At 41.8% G+C, this 20,404-nt stretch overlaps 1 protein-coding gene and 1 long non-coding RNA gene across 2 annotated transcripts in view; one reads left to right on the top strand and one right to left on the bottom strand.

Annotated features, from left to right (window-relative positions):
- The window catches only part of MYRFL (myelin regulatory factor like), a 123,147-nt gene that overhangs the window by 59,093 nt on the left and 43,650 nt on the right, over nucleotides 1–20,404 (top strand). Inside the window, exons 8-12 of the mRNA XM_035002139.1 lie at nucleotides 3,839–3,989; nucleotides 7,178–7,373; nucleotides 9,395–9,471; nucleotides 10,674–10,784; nucleotides 12,293–12,383. Coding sequence (XP_034858030.1) covers nucleotides 3,839–3,989; nucleotides 7,178–7,373; nucleotides 9,395–9,471; nucleotides 10,674–10,784; nucleotides 12,293–12,383 — 626 coding nt within the window. The remainder of the gene's footprint in view (nucleotides 1–3,838; nucleotides 3,990–7,177; nucleotides 7,374–9,394; nucleotides 9,472–10,673; nucleotides 10,785–12,292; nucleotides 12,384–20,404) is intronic.
- Nucleotides 1,503–19,752, bottom strand: LOC118008576. Its single transcript, XR_004678716.1, has 3 exons — nucleotides 19,655–19,752; nucleotides 3,000–3,192; nucleotides 1,503–1,533 (listed from the first exon to the last, which is right to left on the bottom strand). It is a non-coding gene; the product is annotated as an uncharacterized LOC118008576 (long non-coding RNA).

Here is a 20,404-nt window from a genome sequence, read left to right as displayed (position 1 = left end):
TATGAGAGAAATTGAGAGAGAGAGAGAGAGCACGGAGTGGGTGGTGCGCAGAAGGGGAGGGAGGGGGACAAGCAGAAACCATGCTGAGTGGCTGGATCTCAGGACCCTGAGGTCACCACCTGAGCTGAAACCGAGAGTCAGATGCTTAACCAACTGCGTCACCGAGGCACCCTGAGAGTGACTTTTCTTTTCTTTCTTTTTTTTTTTTTAAAGATTTTATTTATTTATTTGACAGAGAGAGAAAGACACAGAGAGAGAGGAAACACAAGCAGGGTGAGTGGGAGAGGGAGAAGCAGGCTTCCCGCAGAGCAGAGAGCCCGATGTGGGGCTCGATCCCAAGACCCTGGGACCATGACCTGAGCTGAAGGCAGACGCTTAACGACTGAACCACCCAGGCGCCCCTGAGAGTGACTTTTCTTGATTATCAAATGAGAATCATAATTTCTACTTCACCCATTTCTAAGATTTTTTTAAAAGTAATGTATAAAAGAATATTTTTAAAGACATTAAAATGCAAGCTATGAGTTTTTCCAAAAGGTGGGAACTTGGTCAGTTTCCTGCCTTCACACTTCTATTCCTCTTTTGCTACATGTTCTTAAGACATCCTCAGTGTAGCATGAAGGGAAGAGGATGGTTTGAACCCCGTCTCTTCCACTTAATAGCTATGACACTGGGCAAGTTATTTCAGGTGGTTGAGCCCCAATTTCCACATTTGTTAAATGACATTAGGAATCCTGACCTCATAACCTCTCTATAATCAGTCTGGTTGCATCGACTAATGCATATCCTATAACCCAGTAATTCCACTGCTGGGACTATGCCTAGCAGAAATGTGTACATACACCCACTAAAAGACACGCACAGAAATATCCATAGCAGTGTTACTTATAATAACCACAAACTGAAAATAACCCAAATGACCATCAAAGGCAGAATAAATTGTATATTCCTGCAGTAATGGAAATGAGGAAATGACTGCCATTTGCAACAGTAATGAGGGAATCCCATAAACATAATGTTGGGGAAAAGAAGCTAACACATAAGAATACATATCATATAATTCCACTTCTATAAACTCCTCTATGGTATTAGATTTTAGAATAGTGATTTGTCTTGGGCAGGAGAAAGTAGTAGCTGGAAGAGGGCATGAGGGTGTCTTCTTAGAGTGGTGGACATGTCCTATTTCTTGGTCCAGTGATAGTTACCCAGTATAATTCATTTTATTAGAAAGTATCAAATTGTGTACCAATGAAATGTGTATTCTTCTTTATGTATATTATACTTCAGTAAAGAAAGTTTATTGAAAAAAAAAAAAAGGCATCCTTACCTTGAAGAGTTGATGAGAAACTATGTCAAGTGTCTTGGTGCACTTGGGGAGGTCCACACAGGAGGGTGCCTGGGTGACTCATTTGGTAAAGAGTCTGCTTTTGGATGATCCTAGGGTCCTGGGATCAAGTCCCATATCAGGCTCTCTGCTCAGTGGGGAGTCTGCTTCTCCTTCTCACTCTCCGTCTATGCTCTCCCGATCTCTTTCTCTCTCAAATAAATAAATAAATAAGATCTTTTAAAAAAATAAAATAAGAAAGTACACAGGAGTAGTAGACGTTATTATTAGTGTGACTAGTAATAGGTCCCAGTATTGGGCTCAGGCTTTTGCCTGGAATTTCAGCGTGGACCTGTGGTCTCTGGATCTCACCAGCTGATCTCCAGCTCCCAGGGAGGCCATGGCTATGTCAGTCCCGTTGGAGTGGCTGCCCCACCCCTTTGCTGCTATAATGGGAAAAAGCAGGACTTGCTCTTATCCTTGACCTTGCCACCATGCATGAGTGGGAAAGGGCCCAAGTGAGCTGACATTCACTCAGGCACTTGGTGTTAGTTATTTCACATCAGAGAGCGTTACCATGGAGGCCAAGCACAGAAGTATTCGCAAGGCTTCTTAGACAAAACTGCATCACCTGAGCTGACACTAGTCCATGTGATGACAGTGCCACCAACGTTAATGAAACATGCCATTGTTTAAACCCTTCCTGGTGACAGATACTGTGCCAAGCACTTATAGATGTAACTTGTTGAATCCCTTCACCATCCCTGGGAGGTTTCATACTGTTACTCCCATTGTGTAGATGAAGAAACTGAAGCCCCGAGACCGGAAACCATTTCCCTAGATGGTATAGCTAGTAAGCATCGAGCTGGGACTCAAGCCCAGGCCCATTGATTCCAAACCCCAAGCTCTCGAGCTTCCTTTACCCTCTCTCCACGGGAGGACAGAGGAAGGAAAAATGGGAGAACTGGTTTCTTCCTTTCTCTGAATTTGGTATAAGCGGGAGAACCGTGGAAGGTGTTTGTTTGTTTGTTTTGAGAAGTTTCTAGGTCTGGTAACTTCTGGAGGAGTGACAGCATGGAGAGGCCCTTGCATTGCTGACCTCCTGTATTCTGAGCTGGGAAAAAGCTTTTCATGATTTTGAGAAATCTTTTCAAAATGGTTGTTTACGAAAACTGGAAAAATCGATGTTTTGCTTAGGTGACATGTAATAGGGGTACCCCAAGGTAAACACATTTTCTTTGACATTTGAGATCAAAGAGAATCCGAAGCAGCTCCGTTATTTATTCGTTTGAGGAAGTCCTCAGTGGAAGTATAGAGAAAGGAAGTTAGACGAGTGAAAGAAACCCTGCCGTTTCCAAGCTGTGGGCTAAGTGCACGCTCTCCAGGAGCTCACCTCATATCTCTGTTGCTGCTCTCTGCCCGCTCCTGGTCGTGTGAACACCCACCATTTCCCCTTCACTCCTGACGTCAGGGAGTTAAAAGAAAAGAGAAACAGAGAACGTACCAATAGAATTTGCATAAAGATTATCCAAGGTTGAGTCACAGGGTTTGGAGGCCTACTCAAATTAAGACAGTTTGCAAGGATTATGCAAAAATAGTAGCTTGCGCATGTGGAATTGCTGTTATTTTAACACAGAACAGTAGCAATTTCATATAGTCAGTACCACATACTTACGACATTTTCTGCTGCTTTATCTTGGCGTTAGCTGCGGAAAGTGCTTTCACTTGTACTATGATAATCTCTCTGCTTGTATAACGTTGCAAGATGGGCAAGACATCTGTTTTAATTTCTATTTTGCAGTTGAGGGAAGTAACACTAAGTGAATAAATAGCTCATCTAAGTTCAGAAAGCTAGTGCCACGAGGGACCTGTAACAGATTAGAATGTATTGGTTGCAATTAAACAAAAACAAAGAAACAAAAGACAAACCCCCCCCAACCCCCAAAACCTCAAACTGCCTTAAGCAAAAAGCAAGCAAACAAACAAACAAAAAAACAAAATTGGAGGATTTATTGGCTCCTGTCACCCAAGAGCTTAGAATTGGATCCCAGAACTCAAATCATGCCATCAGAACGGGGTGCCCTTCATCCTCAACTCTGCCTTCTGCTGTGCGGGCTTCATTTCCAGACAGGCTTTTCCTTCATGTCCCCAAGTGGTGCCAGCAACCCTTGGGGATGTATCTCACAGGTTTAAAGCTCGTGGCAGAGAGTCAGCATCTTTGAACCTGTGTCCCCTGAAGTGCTGAGATTCACTCTGCTTGGATTGGATTGGGCCATGAGTCAACCTGATGCAATTGTTGATGCGAGTAGCGAATGCTGTGCTTGAACTGATCCAGCCTGGGTCCCCGTGCCCTCCTCTGGCTGGAGTGGACTTCACTGGAAACACATTGACTGGAAGTGGGGAGACGCTACTGAGGACGTCATACGTGGCCAGTGCAATTGCTCCATGCAACTGTCTGTGAGTCTAGGAAAAACAGCCTTGGAGGGAGGATCTAACACACCTATTTCTTTGCAGTGACAAGTAGGAGTTTCAGCAGCGAAGTGCAAGACTACGACAGTGAGGGACAGAACATGACGCCTGTCGACCAGTGCTCTCCTTCTCTGAAGTGGCAGCCATACCAAAGCGTGCCTTGGCACAGTTTATTCACTGGTCATTATGAGAAACTGTAAGTGTCCCAGGGCCCCCTGGTGGTGTACTGGGGAGTGAGGGAAGAAAGGCCAGGTTAACTCCCAAGACTAAATCTGAGGATTTGGGCCACCCCTGATCAAATAGGATGGGTCCATGAGGAAGTGTGTCTTACTCCTTATGTTTCGCATTCCAACTAATGAATAGCTGGGACATGGGTTTCTGGCCTTTTGGAATCCAGACTGTAATTCTGACTCATTACAATTTACCCACTAAATGATAGAGGGGAGAGTGAATCTTTCTGAGACCATAGACCCAGTTCAAACTACGAGCTGAAAATGGGGATTTCCCAAATCAGTAACATTTAATCCTGCAGTTAATTTAAAATTCCACAGAATACTGTTTTGGGGGCCACATTAAATTGCTAGCTGGTGACATCCCCCCTCCTCTAATATCTATGCTGTGAATCAGTATTGTCAAGCTCATTGTCAACACATACTGAACCATCCTAGCTGGTGGTGGCTTTGAATTTAGAGACTGAAATGAAACCACTCAAAATATCTTTAAACTGGAAAATTTTCATCCTAATCTTATGATATTATAGTTTCAAGAAATCAATGTGGACTTACGTATTATTGCTCAGAGCCTTCTCTTTATTCCTTAGAGTATAATTTACCTACCTAAGTCTTCTAGAATTTTCAAGATTATAAATACCTTCTTGAAAAATCTAAAAAATGTTAATGGTTAAAGAATAGGACTTTCAAGCAATAAATATAATATGAAATGAGAAATGTTGATCCACAAACTTGAGGGCCTTCCATGGTATTTTCCAAATTCAAATATAGGTTCTTTAAGAGCAAAACTTATCACTAGGACTTTCGTGTTGGTTGAACTAGAAGGAAGAAATCTTTTCCTTAAAACAAATTCTAAGGACTTAAACAGACTTTGGGAGTTGGTGTGTTGAATGGGAACCAGAATGAAGCAAATTACTAATTGTCTCATTGAAATGTGACAACTTTGTGTATTTGCCACTGTGTTCAATTAGAAAAAGAAAGGAAGGGTCCACTGGTCTTGGTTTTGAGTCTTAGCCTTCATTTGATTATCTTTTGGGGAATAGTCCATATATGCTATCTTTAATATGAGTACCCAGGTATGAAACCCTTGATCAAGTTTTTGAGGCAACTTATCCTTCTTCTTACTTGAGTAGATTTTTTTAAAGTTTATTTGAACAGCCAATCTAAGCTCCACTGATCTGGAAAAAAAGGAGAACATGGATGGTATCAGCTTAAAGGTATAGAGGCAGATTTATTTTGAATGCTTAGACATAATTCACTTTTCTTAAGTGCAAGAAAAAGACAATATTAATCTACATTAGACTTTAGGTTGTCTTGATTTCACTACTCATATCATTGAGACAGAAAATCACTTGTCTCAGATTATTATGTCTAATTTGTCACAAAAATATTGTTTCCTTAAATTACCTAAAAGCAATAAAGTTAGGGGGTTGAAAATTTATCAAAAACTTTTTTTTTTCTGAGTGATACTGAAAACTTGTGTTAAAAGAACTTTTAAAAAGCCAGTTTAGTTGACTTTATGTATAACTTTTGATATAAAAAACAGAATCGCTATTTTTAGGTAAACAGATTTCTATAACCAGAGATTGGTGTTTAAGATTCAGAATAACCTTCAACTGCTTAATAATTGTTCGTTGATTCTGTTTCTGCTTCTAACTGTCTCTAAATTTCAGGCTAATGCTCATATCTGATCTGTAAACCTTACCTCCTTCCTTCAGAGTTTCTGATAGTGAAACATGAAGATCTCAAAAAGATACTTCCTTTTTTCCCCATCAAGACAGTTCTTATTACCCTCTGCAGTAAAATCTATACGATTCCATTCATCTAGACTTTAAATGAGTAAATTAGAAGATTAGTTCTAGAAACGTGAGTCAATATGAAGTTTCCAGATGACATAAGACATGTGGTCTTTATCAAATCCTTCATTCGGTGAATGGTCTTGACTTTGGTGCTGGCAAGGTACCATGATCGTGGAGGCTTTGACAAGTCAGCTACTTGGGAGTAATCAATGACCCAGTGACTTGATCCACTGGGAATGTGCTTAAATTGCAAAGAACATGAACACTCTTTTCTCCAAGAGACTCATTCATATTTTCTGTCTCTGGAATTAGAGGAAAATTTAGAAACTTAAGTGTTGTTCATTATAATGGCCGCCATCCAAATTGAGATCCCAGGAAGCACAGAACCACACACAGTAAGTCCTGCCCTCCTCTGCTTCCGGTCCTGAGGAGAAGCTTCTTTCCTGAGGAAAAATCCACATTTAGGAATCTTGGTGAATTAAAAATCATGTTCCATATCTACAACATGTATGGGAAAAACTCACTAAAAAAGTTTCACCTTCTATATTCTCTTCTCTACTCAGTAATGTTACACATGTAAGGTGTTTTAGTTTTATTAACATTTAAAGGTATTTAATTAAATGTGATACACAAAGCCTTGATATTGAACGAATTTGATAGGATAAATAAAGCAAGGGTCTGATTAGCCACCCCACTACTTTTGTTCTCAGCAGAAGTAACCAGCATAGTAGGTTTTCAGTGCTATTATCAGAGCAGGAGGATAAAAAGGAAATGACCAAACTCTGGTAAAATGGGTTTTCAATCCGTATTCTGACTGGCTCTAGTTAATCTGGTTTAAAGCTATTCCTGGTAATTTTGACCAGCCTGCTTTTTTCTTCTAACCACCAGTAGGCTGAATATTCACTCATCTGAGGGACTATTTGAATGTGCTGTTGCTGATGACATTTAGAGCCTTTTTTTTTTAAAGGAAGAAAAAGACAAATTTTATCCCAGCTATTTCATAGGTCTGAGTAATGCAGTGACTTCTCAACTTCTAGCCTACATCTTTCTGTTGTATGGTGGAGTCAAATTAGAATTCTAGAAAGCACAAAGGGAAAGGGAAGCCGAAGAGACAATGCTTCCATTTGGCAAGAATTGTGCTTCTTCCTTGTGAGAAGATAAAATGCTGTGAGAGAGCCATCTGTGTTTTGAAATAGCACACTTCCTCAGCAAAAATCCACAAAATTGATTAAATATAGCAAAAGTCACTTTCCACAGTGTATTTTCTTGAAATGTTTATACTATTAGTATTGTTAATGGAAGAAAATGTGTAGAAAATGTTTGTTAAATTGGTTTCTTGATTCCTCTTTTTATAGACCTGATATAGGCTATCGAGTTATCATAGACAAAGGATTTAATTTTTCACCAGCAGATGAAGCTTTTGTTTGCCAAAAGAAGAACCATTTTCAGATAACCATCCATATCCAAGTTCGGGGAAATCCAAAATTTGTCAAAACCCAAATGGGCCTAAAGCCAATAGAAATGTTTTACTTGAAAGCTTTTGGGGTTAAGGTAAGTCTTTTATTGAGCTCAATTTAATTAAGCCAACATTTATTAAGTGTTCCAGGTATCTGTTGCTGCATAACAAACTACCCCCCAAACTTAGCAACTTAAAATAATGACAATCATCTATTTGGGTCACAAATGTGCAGGTTGGTTAGGGGTTGGCTCTCACAGTTCATGTCTCTACAGGAGTCATCAGCTGGGGCCTGGATCCAGTTTCCAAGATGGCTCATGTATATGCCTGTCTGGGCTGGGCTGGCCATTGGCCAGGAGCTCAAATGAGACTATGGCTGGGAGGCCTTGGCTCTTCTTTATGAGAAGTCCCTCTCTGTGGGATAGGTTGTGCTTCCTCACGGCATGGTGGATAGGTTCTAAGAATAAATGTTCCAAGACATAGGAAGCGGGAGCTGCCAATTTCTTAAGCCTGAAACTGGCTCAGAAGCTGGTATAGCATCACTTCAAACTACATTTTGATAGTTTTCACTATATAAATCTTGCACTTCTTTTACTAACTGTAATATTTTATTCTTTTTGATGCTGGTGCATTTTCATATGCAGTAGATTTGTAGTTTTTGCCAAATTCTCAAATAGGTCTCTGACCTAAAAAAGCCAAGGAGCTATTAAACAGAGGGGAGACTGAGTCACGGTAAAGTTAGACAGTTCATCCAAGATACGTACATGAGAGAGCTGAGTTTAGAATGCAGGTAGGGTGAATTCTGAGTGGTCAACAAGGATTTGTTAACTTATTACCTCAGATCCAGCATTTAGGGGGAGGAGCATCCGTATTTTATTCTGATTATTAACCTGAGCTTAGGCAGTGAGTCTCCCAAAATAGGGCTTGATACCTTGACACCTCAGCTGCTCTTGCTCCAAACTGAGCTCTTAAACCAAACCAAACCAAAACAAAACAAAAGCAAACACAGATAAACAAATAAACAAACAACAAAACATATTTTTCTGATTATGGAAGTAATATGAATCCATTGTGAATATTTTGGAATACAGTAGAAAACTATAAAGAAGAGAAAAAATTCATTCATATTTGGGATCCACCTTTTGGTAGTCTAATTTTTTTCTTTTATTAAAATTAATCTCATATTGTTAATAGTATATTATGAAAATAACATGATATTATTAAAGACCCTATAAAATATTGTTTACAAAGATGACATAGTTTCTATTGGATAAATGTACCATATTCCTGCATTATTATAAGTTTTGCTTATTTTCAGTTTTTTATTGTTAATAAACTTCAGTAAACTTCCATGTACATCTATCTGTCTTTGCATGAGGATACATTCCAGAAGAATTTATATATCAAAGGCATGAACATAATTAAAACTCTTGATGTATGTTGCCCAGCTGCTTTTCAGAAAAATTGTCGTTATGCTATTATCCACAAGCCATATATGACAGGGCAGATCTCACCACACCCTTGCCACTGTTCATTCAGAGCAAGAAGAGTTTTGTAGCAAGTACTGAAAAAAATGCCATTCTCCGTATTTTATTTATTTTCATTGTATATTGTTATTTCTTCTTATTAGAATATTAGCTCTGCAAGGGCTGGGGTTTCTGTTAATTTTGTCCACTTCTCATCCCTAATGCCTTGGGCAGTCCCTGGTGCTGAGCAGGTGCAGGTGCTCAGCACGTGTCTATGGAATGAATGAATAAATGGATGGATAGATGCATGTACCCTTGGAGCTGCCTTGCCTCTGTGTTTTGCTCCTGATGCTTTAATCACCTACGAGCTCATGCCATATTCCCTGCTCACCTGCAGTTTTCTGTTGTCTTGTGTTTTCATTGTTTAGTTTTACACGTATTTGTTTCTTTTCTCACCAATAACATACTCCTTAAGGTTGGGGTCATTGTCTTATACATCTTTTCAGTGACTTGTTCCTCCTGCCCAGTGCCTATCATGATGCCTTGGAAAACTTTTAAAGTGCCTGAACGTTATTTAATAATGAACGGTGTTTATTAACAAATTAACTTATGTATTTGGTAACTAACTTACTTTTTGTTGTTCCACACAGGTAGAAGCCACCAATCAAATAATTGCTATTGAGCAATCCCAAGCAGATAGAAGCAAAAAGATTTTCAATCCTGTTAAGTAAGAATTTCTTTTCTGAATTCCTTTGTGAATGTATTAGGAGAAAGACCTATTGCCTAATTTATTTTATGAAAAATGAATCCCGTTGACCATATGATTTCACTTATATGTGGAATTTAAAAAACAAAACAGATGAACAAATAAATACACACACCAAAAAAGCAGAAACAGACCTATTAATGTAGAGAACAAATTGATGGTTGCCAGACAGGACGGGTTGGGGCAGGGGTAAAATGGGTACAGGGGAGTGGGAGGTAGAGGCTTCCAGTTATAGAATGAATAAGTCACAGGGATGAAAGGTACAGCACGGGGAACAGAGTCAATGGTATTGTAATGATGCTGTGTGGTGACAGATGGGAGCTGCCCTTGTGGTGAGCGTAGAGTTGATGAATCTCTATGTCGTACACCTGAAACTACTGTAACATTATATGTCGACTATACTTCAATTAAAAAATAAATAAAAAATAAAATGAATCCCACTGCAGAAACTACATTAGTAATATGCTAATATTCTGAATACATGCATATCAGCAAAAACAAAGTAGGTAAAATGCATTGAAATAATTTCAAGCAAATTCTTGTAAAAAGCTCATTTTAAGTCATTATTATTTTTTTAAAGATTTATTTATTCATGAGAGAGAGAGAGAGAGAGAGTGCAGGGGGAGGGGCAGAGGGAGAGAGAATCCCAAACAGACCACATGTACACACAGCACTGAGCTTGCCTGGTGCATCTGGTCCTCCCTGGCCGGGGCGGGCTGGGTGTGGCCTTCCACAGGAGCCAGGCCAGGAGGGGGCAAACATGTGAAGGGGATGCAAAGGAATTCATGCGCAACTTAGAGACATGGCTTGTCGGGAGGCAAGTGCTCTAGCAACATCGGCAGAAGCGAAGTCTTTTCTCCCCGTTGTGGAGTTCAAAGAACCCATACGAGGCGTGGGGAGCACATGCCCTTATGAGGCAGGAAGTCTGGGCTAGAGCTTCTGCTGAAAGAGCAGATCTCACCCTTCTGGAGTTATCCCCTGGCAGCCATTCCTGACCATGTTGTGGAGAGTTTATTAAAAATCGGTGCATGGAATAAACTGTCCTCCGCGGGGGGGTGGGGGTGGAGGGGGGCTGAACACACCTGAGAATCTTGGAACGAGTTAGAGTTGATCAGAGTCTGCATTGTCTCACAGTGTCTTGGTATTTCTGCTGTCTGTTTTAGAGTCGACTTGCTGGCCGACCAGGTCACCAAAGTGACCCTGGGTCGGTTGCACTTCACTGAGACAACAGCGAATAACATGAGGAAGAAGGGAAAACCAAATCCTGACCAGAGGTACTGGCATCCGTGGTGGCCAGGGACTCCATCTGACCAGCTGGTGCCCTCCAGAGACCCCTCAGATTCCTCTTGGTCCCACCAGCCTGCAAACCAGGCTGCCCGCGGCCCCTTTCCCCCTTCTCAGACTCTTCCTGTTTATTAACGCAGCTCATTTCCCCGTAGGCATCTTTCCTTGTCCATCCTCACCCCCTACAGTGCCTGCTCTCCTGTCCAGCCCCAAATCTGCCTTGATTCCCTCCCTGATTCTCTGGAGTGACCACACGTTTATGCCTCACTGTTGTCCAAAGGCTGAGGACCGTCAGACCGTCACACCGCCCTGCTCGAAACTGTGTGCTCGTCACCAGTACAAAGCCCTGGGTCCTGGAGCTCTGCAATCGCCTTTTTTGGTTAAAAGAGGAAGTGAACTTGCATTAAGGATTTAAACCTGTGGTTCTCATAGTGTGGTCCCAGGCTAGCAGAGATGATGTCACCTGGACACTTGCTAGAGGTGCAATCTATTAGGCCTCACCAAAGACCTACTGAAGCAAAAACTCTGGGGTGGGGCCCAGTAATTTGTATTTTAACAAATCCTCCAGGTGACTTGGATGCATACTCAAATTTGGGCACACTGGTTTTAGAACATAAGTGCTGGAGTTGGAAAGACTTGAATTTGAAATTTGATACTGCCATATGCTAGCTGGGTGGCCTCGAGCATGTAACTTAACCCATTCTGTAAAATGGGGACAATGTCTATATCCTTCTCCAGTAGGGTTGTTCTGGGGTTCTAAATGAGATACTGTAGATAAACTGCTTAGCCCAGTGTATGACACATTCTGAGGACTCAGATGATGGCTCATGATTATAATGAAAATAACAAATATTACTATTACTGTTTTACTTTCAACATGGGGGAGAACTCTTATTCTTTAAGGATTAGAGAATCTGTGGAGTTACAGAGGAAGGTGGCAAGGTTTTTGCCTGCAGTGCTTAAAGCCAAAGCTTCTCTCATAGAGATAGTTTTATTTTGACTTTCAAGAAATGATCTGATCTTAAAAATGCCTCGTCGGTGTTACATATGAAGAAATAATTGAAGTAACATTGGTGAAAATTGCACTGGGAGTAATCAGAGGGGAGGGTCGAGGTCTTTGACTGGAGCAGACAGGGTGGGAAGGATCCAGTGTGGCTGGGCAGGCCCTGCTGGGATAGGGTACGTAGTTTGGGCGGCTCTGGGCAAAGGGACCTCTTAGGTGGCCGCCTGTTGTGCATCTGCTTGTGAGCAGTGCTGTGCTGTGGGGCTTCCAGAACAGCTCACAAATACCTCCGACCCGGCAGAGGGTGGACCCAGAACAATGTGGAGTGAATCAACTGCTCTTTCATTTCACAGGAGGGGCAACTTAGAACAGAATAGAAAATCTTTAAATACGTAAACCTATCTAGATAAATTCACTGTTAAGTGTTGGGTGGTATTTGATGGCACAAATTATGTCTCTGTTTCGTGATGTGTTGATCTGCTGTTTCTGAATTAGATACTTCATGTTGGTGGTTGGATTGTATGCTGCTCACCAAGACCAGTTCTATCTATTGTCTGCCCATATCTCTGAACGGATCATTGTAAGGGTAAGGTTCAGTTCCTTAACGTTTCTGGATCCCACCTGCTTTTCTCCTTTGAAGTAGAATTTGCATTTTTTTTTTTAATTAAAAAAAAATTTTTTTTGAATTTGCATTTTCAATGGCATGCTGGAAGTGAGCTCTTTCTCAACAGATGATGATGGTAATGGCAGGTATTATTATTTTCATTTTCACATAATGGTTCTCAACCAGGAGAATTTTGTCCCTCAAAGGTCATTTGGCGATGTCTGCAAACATTTTTTGGTTGTCACAATTGGAGGTGCTACCGGCCTCTAGTGGGTCCAGGCCGGGGATTGCTGCTCAGTACCTTACAATAAACGAGATAGCCCCCACAGCAAGGATTCCCCCTTCCAAAGTGTCCATAGTGCTGAAGTTGGGAAACTGGTCCAGGCACTGGGCTGACTAATTTATGTATGACATCATTTTACACTGCGGCACATTTACGTTACCTTCTTCACATGCAGAAGAGCTGAGGCTCAAGAGGGCAGGACAGTTTGTGAATGATGGGGCTCGGGTTCCATCCTAGTTTTCTCTGGTCCTGAAGCCCATGGGGTGGGGAAAGTAGTAAGAAGGCATTTCTTACCCCGAAGTGATTGGTAACCCAGGGAACATCTGGGCCCCTGCCTACCACATAGTAACGGTTCAGCACGTTTTGCTGAATGAATGAGTGGTCACAGCTGTGGACAGGAATCTCGCCAGCCACAGAAACAGAAAGCGGTTGGCAGCTGGAGCTTCAGCTGTGTGTGGCTGGGCTGGCCGCCGCTCAGAATACCAGGGGCCTAAGGTAACAGGTCACCACAGGCCTGGCAGCTGGGGAGGAGCTGGGTCCTGACCCGGGGAGGACATGTGAAATCCAACAGGAGAAATCATTCAGTACAGCAACTTCTGTGGCCTGGGGACCAGATCTGCCTCTTCGGGGAGATGAGTCTTTCCTTTCTTGCATTGAGCTATTCCAAAACAGAGGGCCCTCTGTCTAATTCTTTTAATCAATTAAAAATAATAAGCCACTTGTAAGTGGAAATCCTAAAACTGCACCTCTAAGTTTCAGTGGAGGTGAAGTAATGATGGAAATGAGGTAAAACACTTGTGTTTAAATGTCCCAGGTGAGGGCTAGCCTGTGTCCTACCGTTTTTGTGGGACCTGATCTAATCTGTAGCAAACAAGGTGCCACAAACAAGGCAGGTGGGGCCCTCTTCCTTGGTCATGGCCAAGGACCGTGGTTCTCCACCCCAGCAGGGCTCAGGGCGGCTTCGACGCCTCGCCTGATGTCATCTGGGATTGCTGTCCTGCACTAACAAATGTGATTTAAAGTAGAGTCTGGAAGCCTGGGTCGCTTATTGTTTCTGGTTTTTCATAGGGAGGAATAAAGACAGACAATACCATTCTTTTCAGAGTTAGCATAGCTTAAATGTTATGAAACTGGGAAACTCATGCCTGAGTCAGGCAAGTTGCTAGTCACCTGCGTACCTTGAATAATTTACCTGGTGTCTGGTTTCTCCATTTCCTGCTGGCAACTCTGTTCTCTGGCTGTTGTGAAGTCCACCCAGCAGCAGTACGAGAAGTGCTACTATCTAATATTCTATTACCAGAATTCTGTTAATTGGTGCCTCCTCCTATCCAAAACGCGATGATAATTTAACTCATGATCGCTTTGAAAAGTTGAGTGTTCCTGCAACTCATATTACGTATGAATACTAAAAAACATTAAATTATACTTAGTATAGATTGGGTGTCATGTTATTCACCAAATTTTTATTTTAAAAAAGTGATTGTATTCCAGATTTGATTGCTTTCTTCTAGCCATAACTTTTGGTTAAAGAGAATGCCCTATTCTGGAAGTGTGCTGGGTAACACAGGGGTTGTTCTAGCAACAACGAGAAGAAGGAGAATGGTAATAGTGTGAACCATTCTCCCATCCCCCAAACTAGAAATATCGTATTGATACTATTTCATTCTAACCCCAAATGCAGAAGTGAAAATGAATGCAGTTTTGAATCTATTTAATTGTTTAACGTTTAAACCAACCAAGAGAAAAAACTGAGCTTCAGAAATAGTGATGTTGTTTGAATCAGTGAGTTTTTGAAATGTTCACACAACACATTTCCCGCCCCTAGGATTCTACAGGTGTATGCCTTGGACGTATACCTATGGTTGGACAGAGGGCAGACCAGCTCACATTCTCCAAAAAAGCCAGATGTGCCCTCTTAGGCCATGGCCTGGGTCTGTTAGTTTGAGCTTCAGAATAATGTTATAAGAGCAGACTATATTATATGGAGAACTGCAAATTGCACTGAGCAAATCCAGGTTCATGTTGAGGCCTAACAATCATTCTTCCCAAGAGCAGAGATTAATGTAAGGGCAAATAATGTAGGAGGCGTGGACTAGACTCAGATGAGTTTCCGGCCTCCAGGAAGGCTTCAGAGACCAAGCTTGTCAGAATTCTTCTTGGAGCGAGGATGGTGGGCAAGACCCAGGAATTGTTCATCTGGGTTGTCAATCAAAACAGCTTTAGAAATATATTATGGTCCTGTCATGTAAATTGACCAATTTCATGGAAATTAATGTTTACTCCAAAGACAGATTTATTTCCCAGGTCTTTTGTTTTTGGAGCATTCTGCCATGGAGTTCCTTCAGATTCTCCTTGTTAATGACTAGGTTTTCATTCAGCTCCACTTTCCTTCTAAAACACATAATTAAACCTGGTTTGGAGTGCTGTGTTATAAGCAGGAGGGATGATTACTTTTGTCTGCCTTTCAAAGACGTGCCAGGGTTTCCTAGTTTTTGTTTTTAAAGATTTTATTTATTTATTTGGCAGAGAGAGAGACACCAAGAGAGGGAACACAAGCAAGGGGAATGGGAGAGGGAGAAGCAGGCTTCCCGCTGAGCAGGGAGCCCGATGCGGGACTCGATCCCAGGACCCTGGGATCATGACCTGAGCCGAAGGCAGACGCTTAACGACTGAGCCACCCAGGCGCCCCAGGGTTTCCTAGTTTTGAAAATGAATACATTATTCCAGTTCTTTTCCAGAAGAATAAAAATACGCACGTCCCCAGGAAATGCCCCCTTATTGCTCTGCAAACTGCACTGTCCTAAGATGAGAAACCAACAAACAGGGGCGGGGAAAACAAAAGAAATAATGCGACTGCAAGGAATGGTGAGGGATGGGTGCAGAACAGAGCCGTCCCAGGGCCTGGCTCCGTTGTTACCAGCTCTCACCCTTTTCTACAAAAGTCCTTTCCTCCCCTAACATACACACACACACACACACACACACACACACACACACACCCCTCTTCTGGAGTTCAGATGAATTTTTATTTACCCACAGGAATCAGTATGTGGAGCAATGTCCGTTTCACCCCGTGGTTGGGATTCAACTTTGGTTAACTCTGGAAGGGGTAACCGACCAGGACTGTATGGGACAAAGAATCCCCCGGAGAGTAAAACAGAGATACCTGGGTGCCCCACTCCACAATTTCTGATTCAATAGGTTGAATATACATTTCTAACAAGTTTCCAGGAGAGGGTGCTGACCTTCAGACCACACTTCGAGTAGCACTGATAGGGAGCATTTCTGGTCCCATTTTCCACAGCCCTTTCAAAAGGAACAAAAATTTATTTGTTATGATGTGACTTCTTCAACTGAAGCTTTCCTAATATGCTCTTTGGCTGTTGCCTTAAAAGCCCAAACAATGGTAAAGCAAAGAAATTCCAGCTTTCCATTCCGACCTTAGAACGGCCTCAAGTGACCATTAATTGCTGTTTCCTATTCCAAGCACCTGCAGAGGGCGCCATTTACACTTTACTCAGGGAGTGGCACGCCCTCAGAATTTTGCAGCTCTGCAGGTGTGTTGCTGAGGAGAGCAGATTAAAGCATTACAGGCAGGTTCGGTTCCAGACCACGGCAATAAAGCGAGTCAAATGAAGGTTTTTGTTTCCCAGTGCACATGAAAGTTACGTTTACACTATGCTATAGTCTATTAAGTGAATAATAGCATTATGTCTTAAAAAACAATGTACATACCTTAATCAAAACATATTGCTAAAGAATGCTAACTATAATCTGAACTTTCAGAGAGTAATGCAATCTTTTAGAGATGGTGGAGGGTCTTGCCTCAGTGTTGATGGATCGAGGGGGTGGCTGCTGAAGGTTGGGGTGGCTGTGGCCGTTTCTTAAAGTAAGACAACAGTGAGGGGCACCTGAGTGGCTCAGTCAGTTAAGCGTCTGCCTTCGGCTCAGGTCATGATCCCAGCGTACTGGGATTGAGCCCCGTGTGGGGCTCCCTGCTCAGCGGAGAGCCTGTTTCTCCCTCTCCCTCTGCTGCTCCCCCTGCTTGTGTTCTCTCTCTGTCAAATAAATAAATAAAATCTTAAAAAAAAAAAAAAAAAGACAACAGTGAAGTTTGCCACATCAGTTGACTCTTCCTTTTAGGAGTTTTTTTATTTTTATTTTTTTTTATAGCATGGGATGCTGTTTTATAGCATTTTACCCACAGTAGAACTTCTTCCAAAATTGGAGTCAGTCCTCTGAAACCCTGACAGTGTTTCATCAACTAAGTTGATGTCATATTCTAAATCCTTTGCTGTCACTGCAACAGTCTTCACAGTAGCTTTAACAGGAATACATTCCATTTCAAGAAACCACTTCTTTGCTCATCTGTAAGAAGCAACGCCTCATCCATGAAAGTTTGGATGTAAGATGGCAGCAATTCAGTCCCATCTTCAGGCTCCACTTCTGATTCTAGTTCTCTTCCTCTTTCCACCACATCTGCAGTTTCCTCTCTCTGCTAAAGACTTGAACCCCTCAAAGACCTCCATGAGGGTTGGAATCAACTTCTTCCAAACTCCTGTTAACGTGGACATTTCCACCTTTTCCCATGAATCAGGAATGTTCTTGATGACATCTAGAATGGTGAATCCCTTACAGGTTTTCAACTTACTTTGCCCAGATCCATCAGAGAAATCACTATCTATGACAGTATAGCCTTATGAAATGTATTTCTTAAATAATAAGGCTTGAAAGTCAAAATGACTCCTTGGTCCACAGGCTGTAGAACAGACGTTGTGTGAGCAGGCATGAAAACAACACTAATCGCATTGTACAGCTCCATCAGAGCTCTTGGGTGACCAGGTGCATTATCGATGAGCAGTCATATATATATTTTAAGATGTAGGATGCTTTTTTATTTTAAGATTTATTTGAGAGAGACAGAGCGGGGGGAGGAGGGGCAGAGGGAGAAGGACAGAGAGAATCTCGAGCAGACTCTCCTCTGAGCATGGAACTCAATCTCACAACCTTGAGATCATGTCCTGACCCAAATCAAGTCGGACGCTTAACTGACTGAGCCGCCCAGGCGCTCTGAGCAGTCATATTTTGAAAGAAATCTTTTCTGAGTGGCAAGTCTCAACAGTGGGCTTTAAATATTGAGTAAACCATGTTGTAAACGGTTATGCTGTCATCTAGGTTTTGTTGCATTTATTGAGCACAGGCAGAGTAGATTTAGCATAAATTCTTAAGGGTCTGAGGCTTTTCAGAATGGTCCATGAACACAGGCTTCAACTTAGAGTCAGCCTGTCCTTTGAAGCCTTGGAGCCAGGCATTGACTTCTCTCTAGGTATGAAAGTTCTAGATGGCCTCTTCTTCCAGTAGAGGGCTGTTTCATCTACATTGAAAATCTGTCATTTAGGGCGCCTGGGTGGCTCAGTTAAGCATCCAACTCTTGATTTTGGCTCAGGTCATGATATCTCTCTCTCTTGCTCTCTCAAATAAATAAATAAAATCATTTTTTAAAAAATCTGTTGTTTAGTGCAGCCATGAATGATCTAGAGCTTCTGGATCACTTGCTGCAACTTCTACACCAGCCCTTGTTGCTTCACCTTGCACTTTTGTGTTATACATATGACTTCTTTCCTTAAAGCTCATGAACCAGCCTCTGCTAGCTTCAGACTCTTCTTCTGCAGCTCCCTCACCTCTCAGCCTTCATGGAATCGAAGAGAGTGAGGGCCCTGCTCTGGATAAGGCTCTGGCTTAAGGCAATGTTCTGGTTGGTTTGATCTATCCAGGCCACTCAAACGTTCTCCACATCAGCAGGAAGGCTGTGTCACTTTCCTATCATTTGTGTGTTTGCTGGAGCAGCACTTTTTTTTTATTGTTATGTTAGTCACCATACATTACATCATGAGTTTTTGATGTAGTGTTCCCTGACTCATTGTTTGCGTATAACACCCAGTGCTCCATGCAGAATGTGCCCTCTTTAATACCCATCACCAGGCTAAACCATCCTCCCACCCCCCCTCCCTTCTAGAACCCTCAGTTTGTTTTTCAGTGTCCATCATCTCTCATGGTTTGTCTCCCCCTCCGATTTCCCCCCTTCATTCTTCCCCTCCTGCTATCGTCTTCTTTTTTTTTTTCTTAACATATATTGCATTATTTGTTTCAGAGGTACAGATCTGTGATTCAACAGTCTTGCACAATTCACAGCGCTTACCAGAGCACATACCCTCCCCAGTGTCTATCACCCAGTCACCCCATCCCTCCCACCCCACCCCCCACTCCAGCAACCCTCAGTTTGTTTCCTGCAATTAAGAATTCCTCCTATCAGTGAGATCATATGATACATGTCTTTCTGTTTGACTTATTTCACTCAGCATTAATACCCTCCAGTTCCATCCACATCATTGCAAATGGCAAGATTTCATTCCTTTTGATGGCTGCATAATATTCCGTTGTATATATATATACCACATCTTCTTTATCCATTCATCTGTCGATGGACATCTTGGCTTTTTCCACAGTTTGGCTATTGTGGACATTGCTGGAGCAGCACTTTTAATGTCCTTTGCATTCACAACTTGGCTGTCTGGCACAAGAGGCCCAGCTTCCGGCCTATCTCGGCTTTCAACATGCCTTTCTCACTCAGCTTAATCATTCTAGCCCTTGATTTAAAGTGAGAAGCATGAGTCTTTTCCTTTCACTTCAATACTTAGATGCCACTGTAAGGTTGTTAATTGGCTTAATTTTAATAATGTTGATCTCAAGGAATAGTGAGGCCCGAGGAGAGGGAGAGAGGTGGGGAAATGGCTCAGTGGTGGAACAGTGAGAATAATACACAGACCATTTATTGATGAAGTTTTGCCGTCTCATATGAGCATGGTTTGTGGCTCTGCAAATTACGATAGTAGCATCGAAGATCACTGATCCCAGATTACCACAACAAATGTAATAATAACGAAAAAGTTTGAAATACTGCAAGAATTACCAAATTGTGGCAGAGACATGAAATGAGCAGATGCTATGGCACTGGTGCAGACAGACTTGCTCGACGAAGGCTTGCTACAGACCTGCAATTTGTAAAAAAAAAAAAAAAAAAAAAAAAAAGCATCATCTGTGAAGTGCAGTAAAGCAAAGCTCAATAAAAGGATGTATGCCCGTATAGGCTGGACAGTTGTTGCTATGCACAGCAATGTGTTAACGATAACTTGAGACAATTCGTCCTCATTTATGCCAAGTATTCATATACACGTGATTTCAACAAATTCCCACAACACTGTGAGATAGGTAAAGAAGTCATTATTATCTTTAAGCTTCAAAGAAAAAGAGCTGGCACAGAAAGGTTAAGTGACTGCCCCAAGATCACAGAGCCAGCTTGCGTCGTAACACAGATTAAAACGTTCAGGTCTTCCCTAAATATATGGGGCTGTGGGATAAATAATGAAAGTATTTTAGAGACTTTAATTCATTTTGGGATTTGATATCATTGAACCACTCTTGGACCACATGGGAACACAGCTTCATAATTCCAGAAAGAGGTAGTACATTACAGTTTGCTTTGACCCATTAAGATTGTGGATAGCAGAGAAGGGAAAAAAATTCACAGACTTTATAACATTTCCCATTACTGATGAGGAGGACTCCTATATATTTAGAAAATTGCAGATCTGTGGCCCTTCCCAAAATGACTTGAACATATTTTAGGGATCTGAGTTTTCATCTGATGAAAGCTAAGTGA

This window comes from Mirounga leonina, unplaced genomic scaffold (assembly GCF_011800145.1).
Source record: "Mirounga leonina isolate KUSES-001 unplaced genomic scaffold, KU_Mleo_1.0 Mir_126, whole genome shotgun sequence".
Classification (NCBI taxonomy): Eukaryota; Metazoa; Chordata; class Mammalia; order Carnivora; family Phocidae; genus Mirounga; species Mirounga leonina.
The sequence above is the reverse complement of the archived record's forward strand: the minus strand, read 5'-3'. Positions and strand labels throughout refer to the sequence as shown.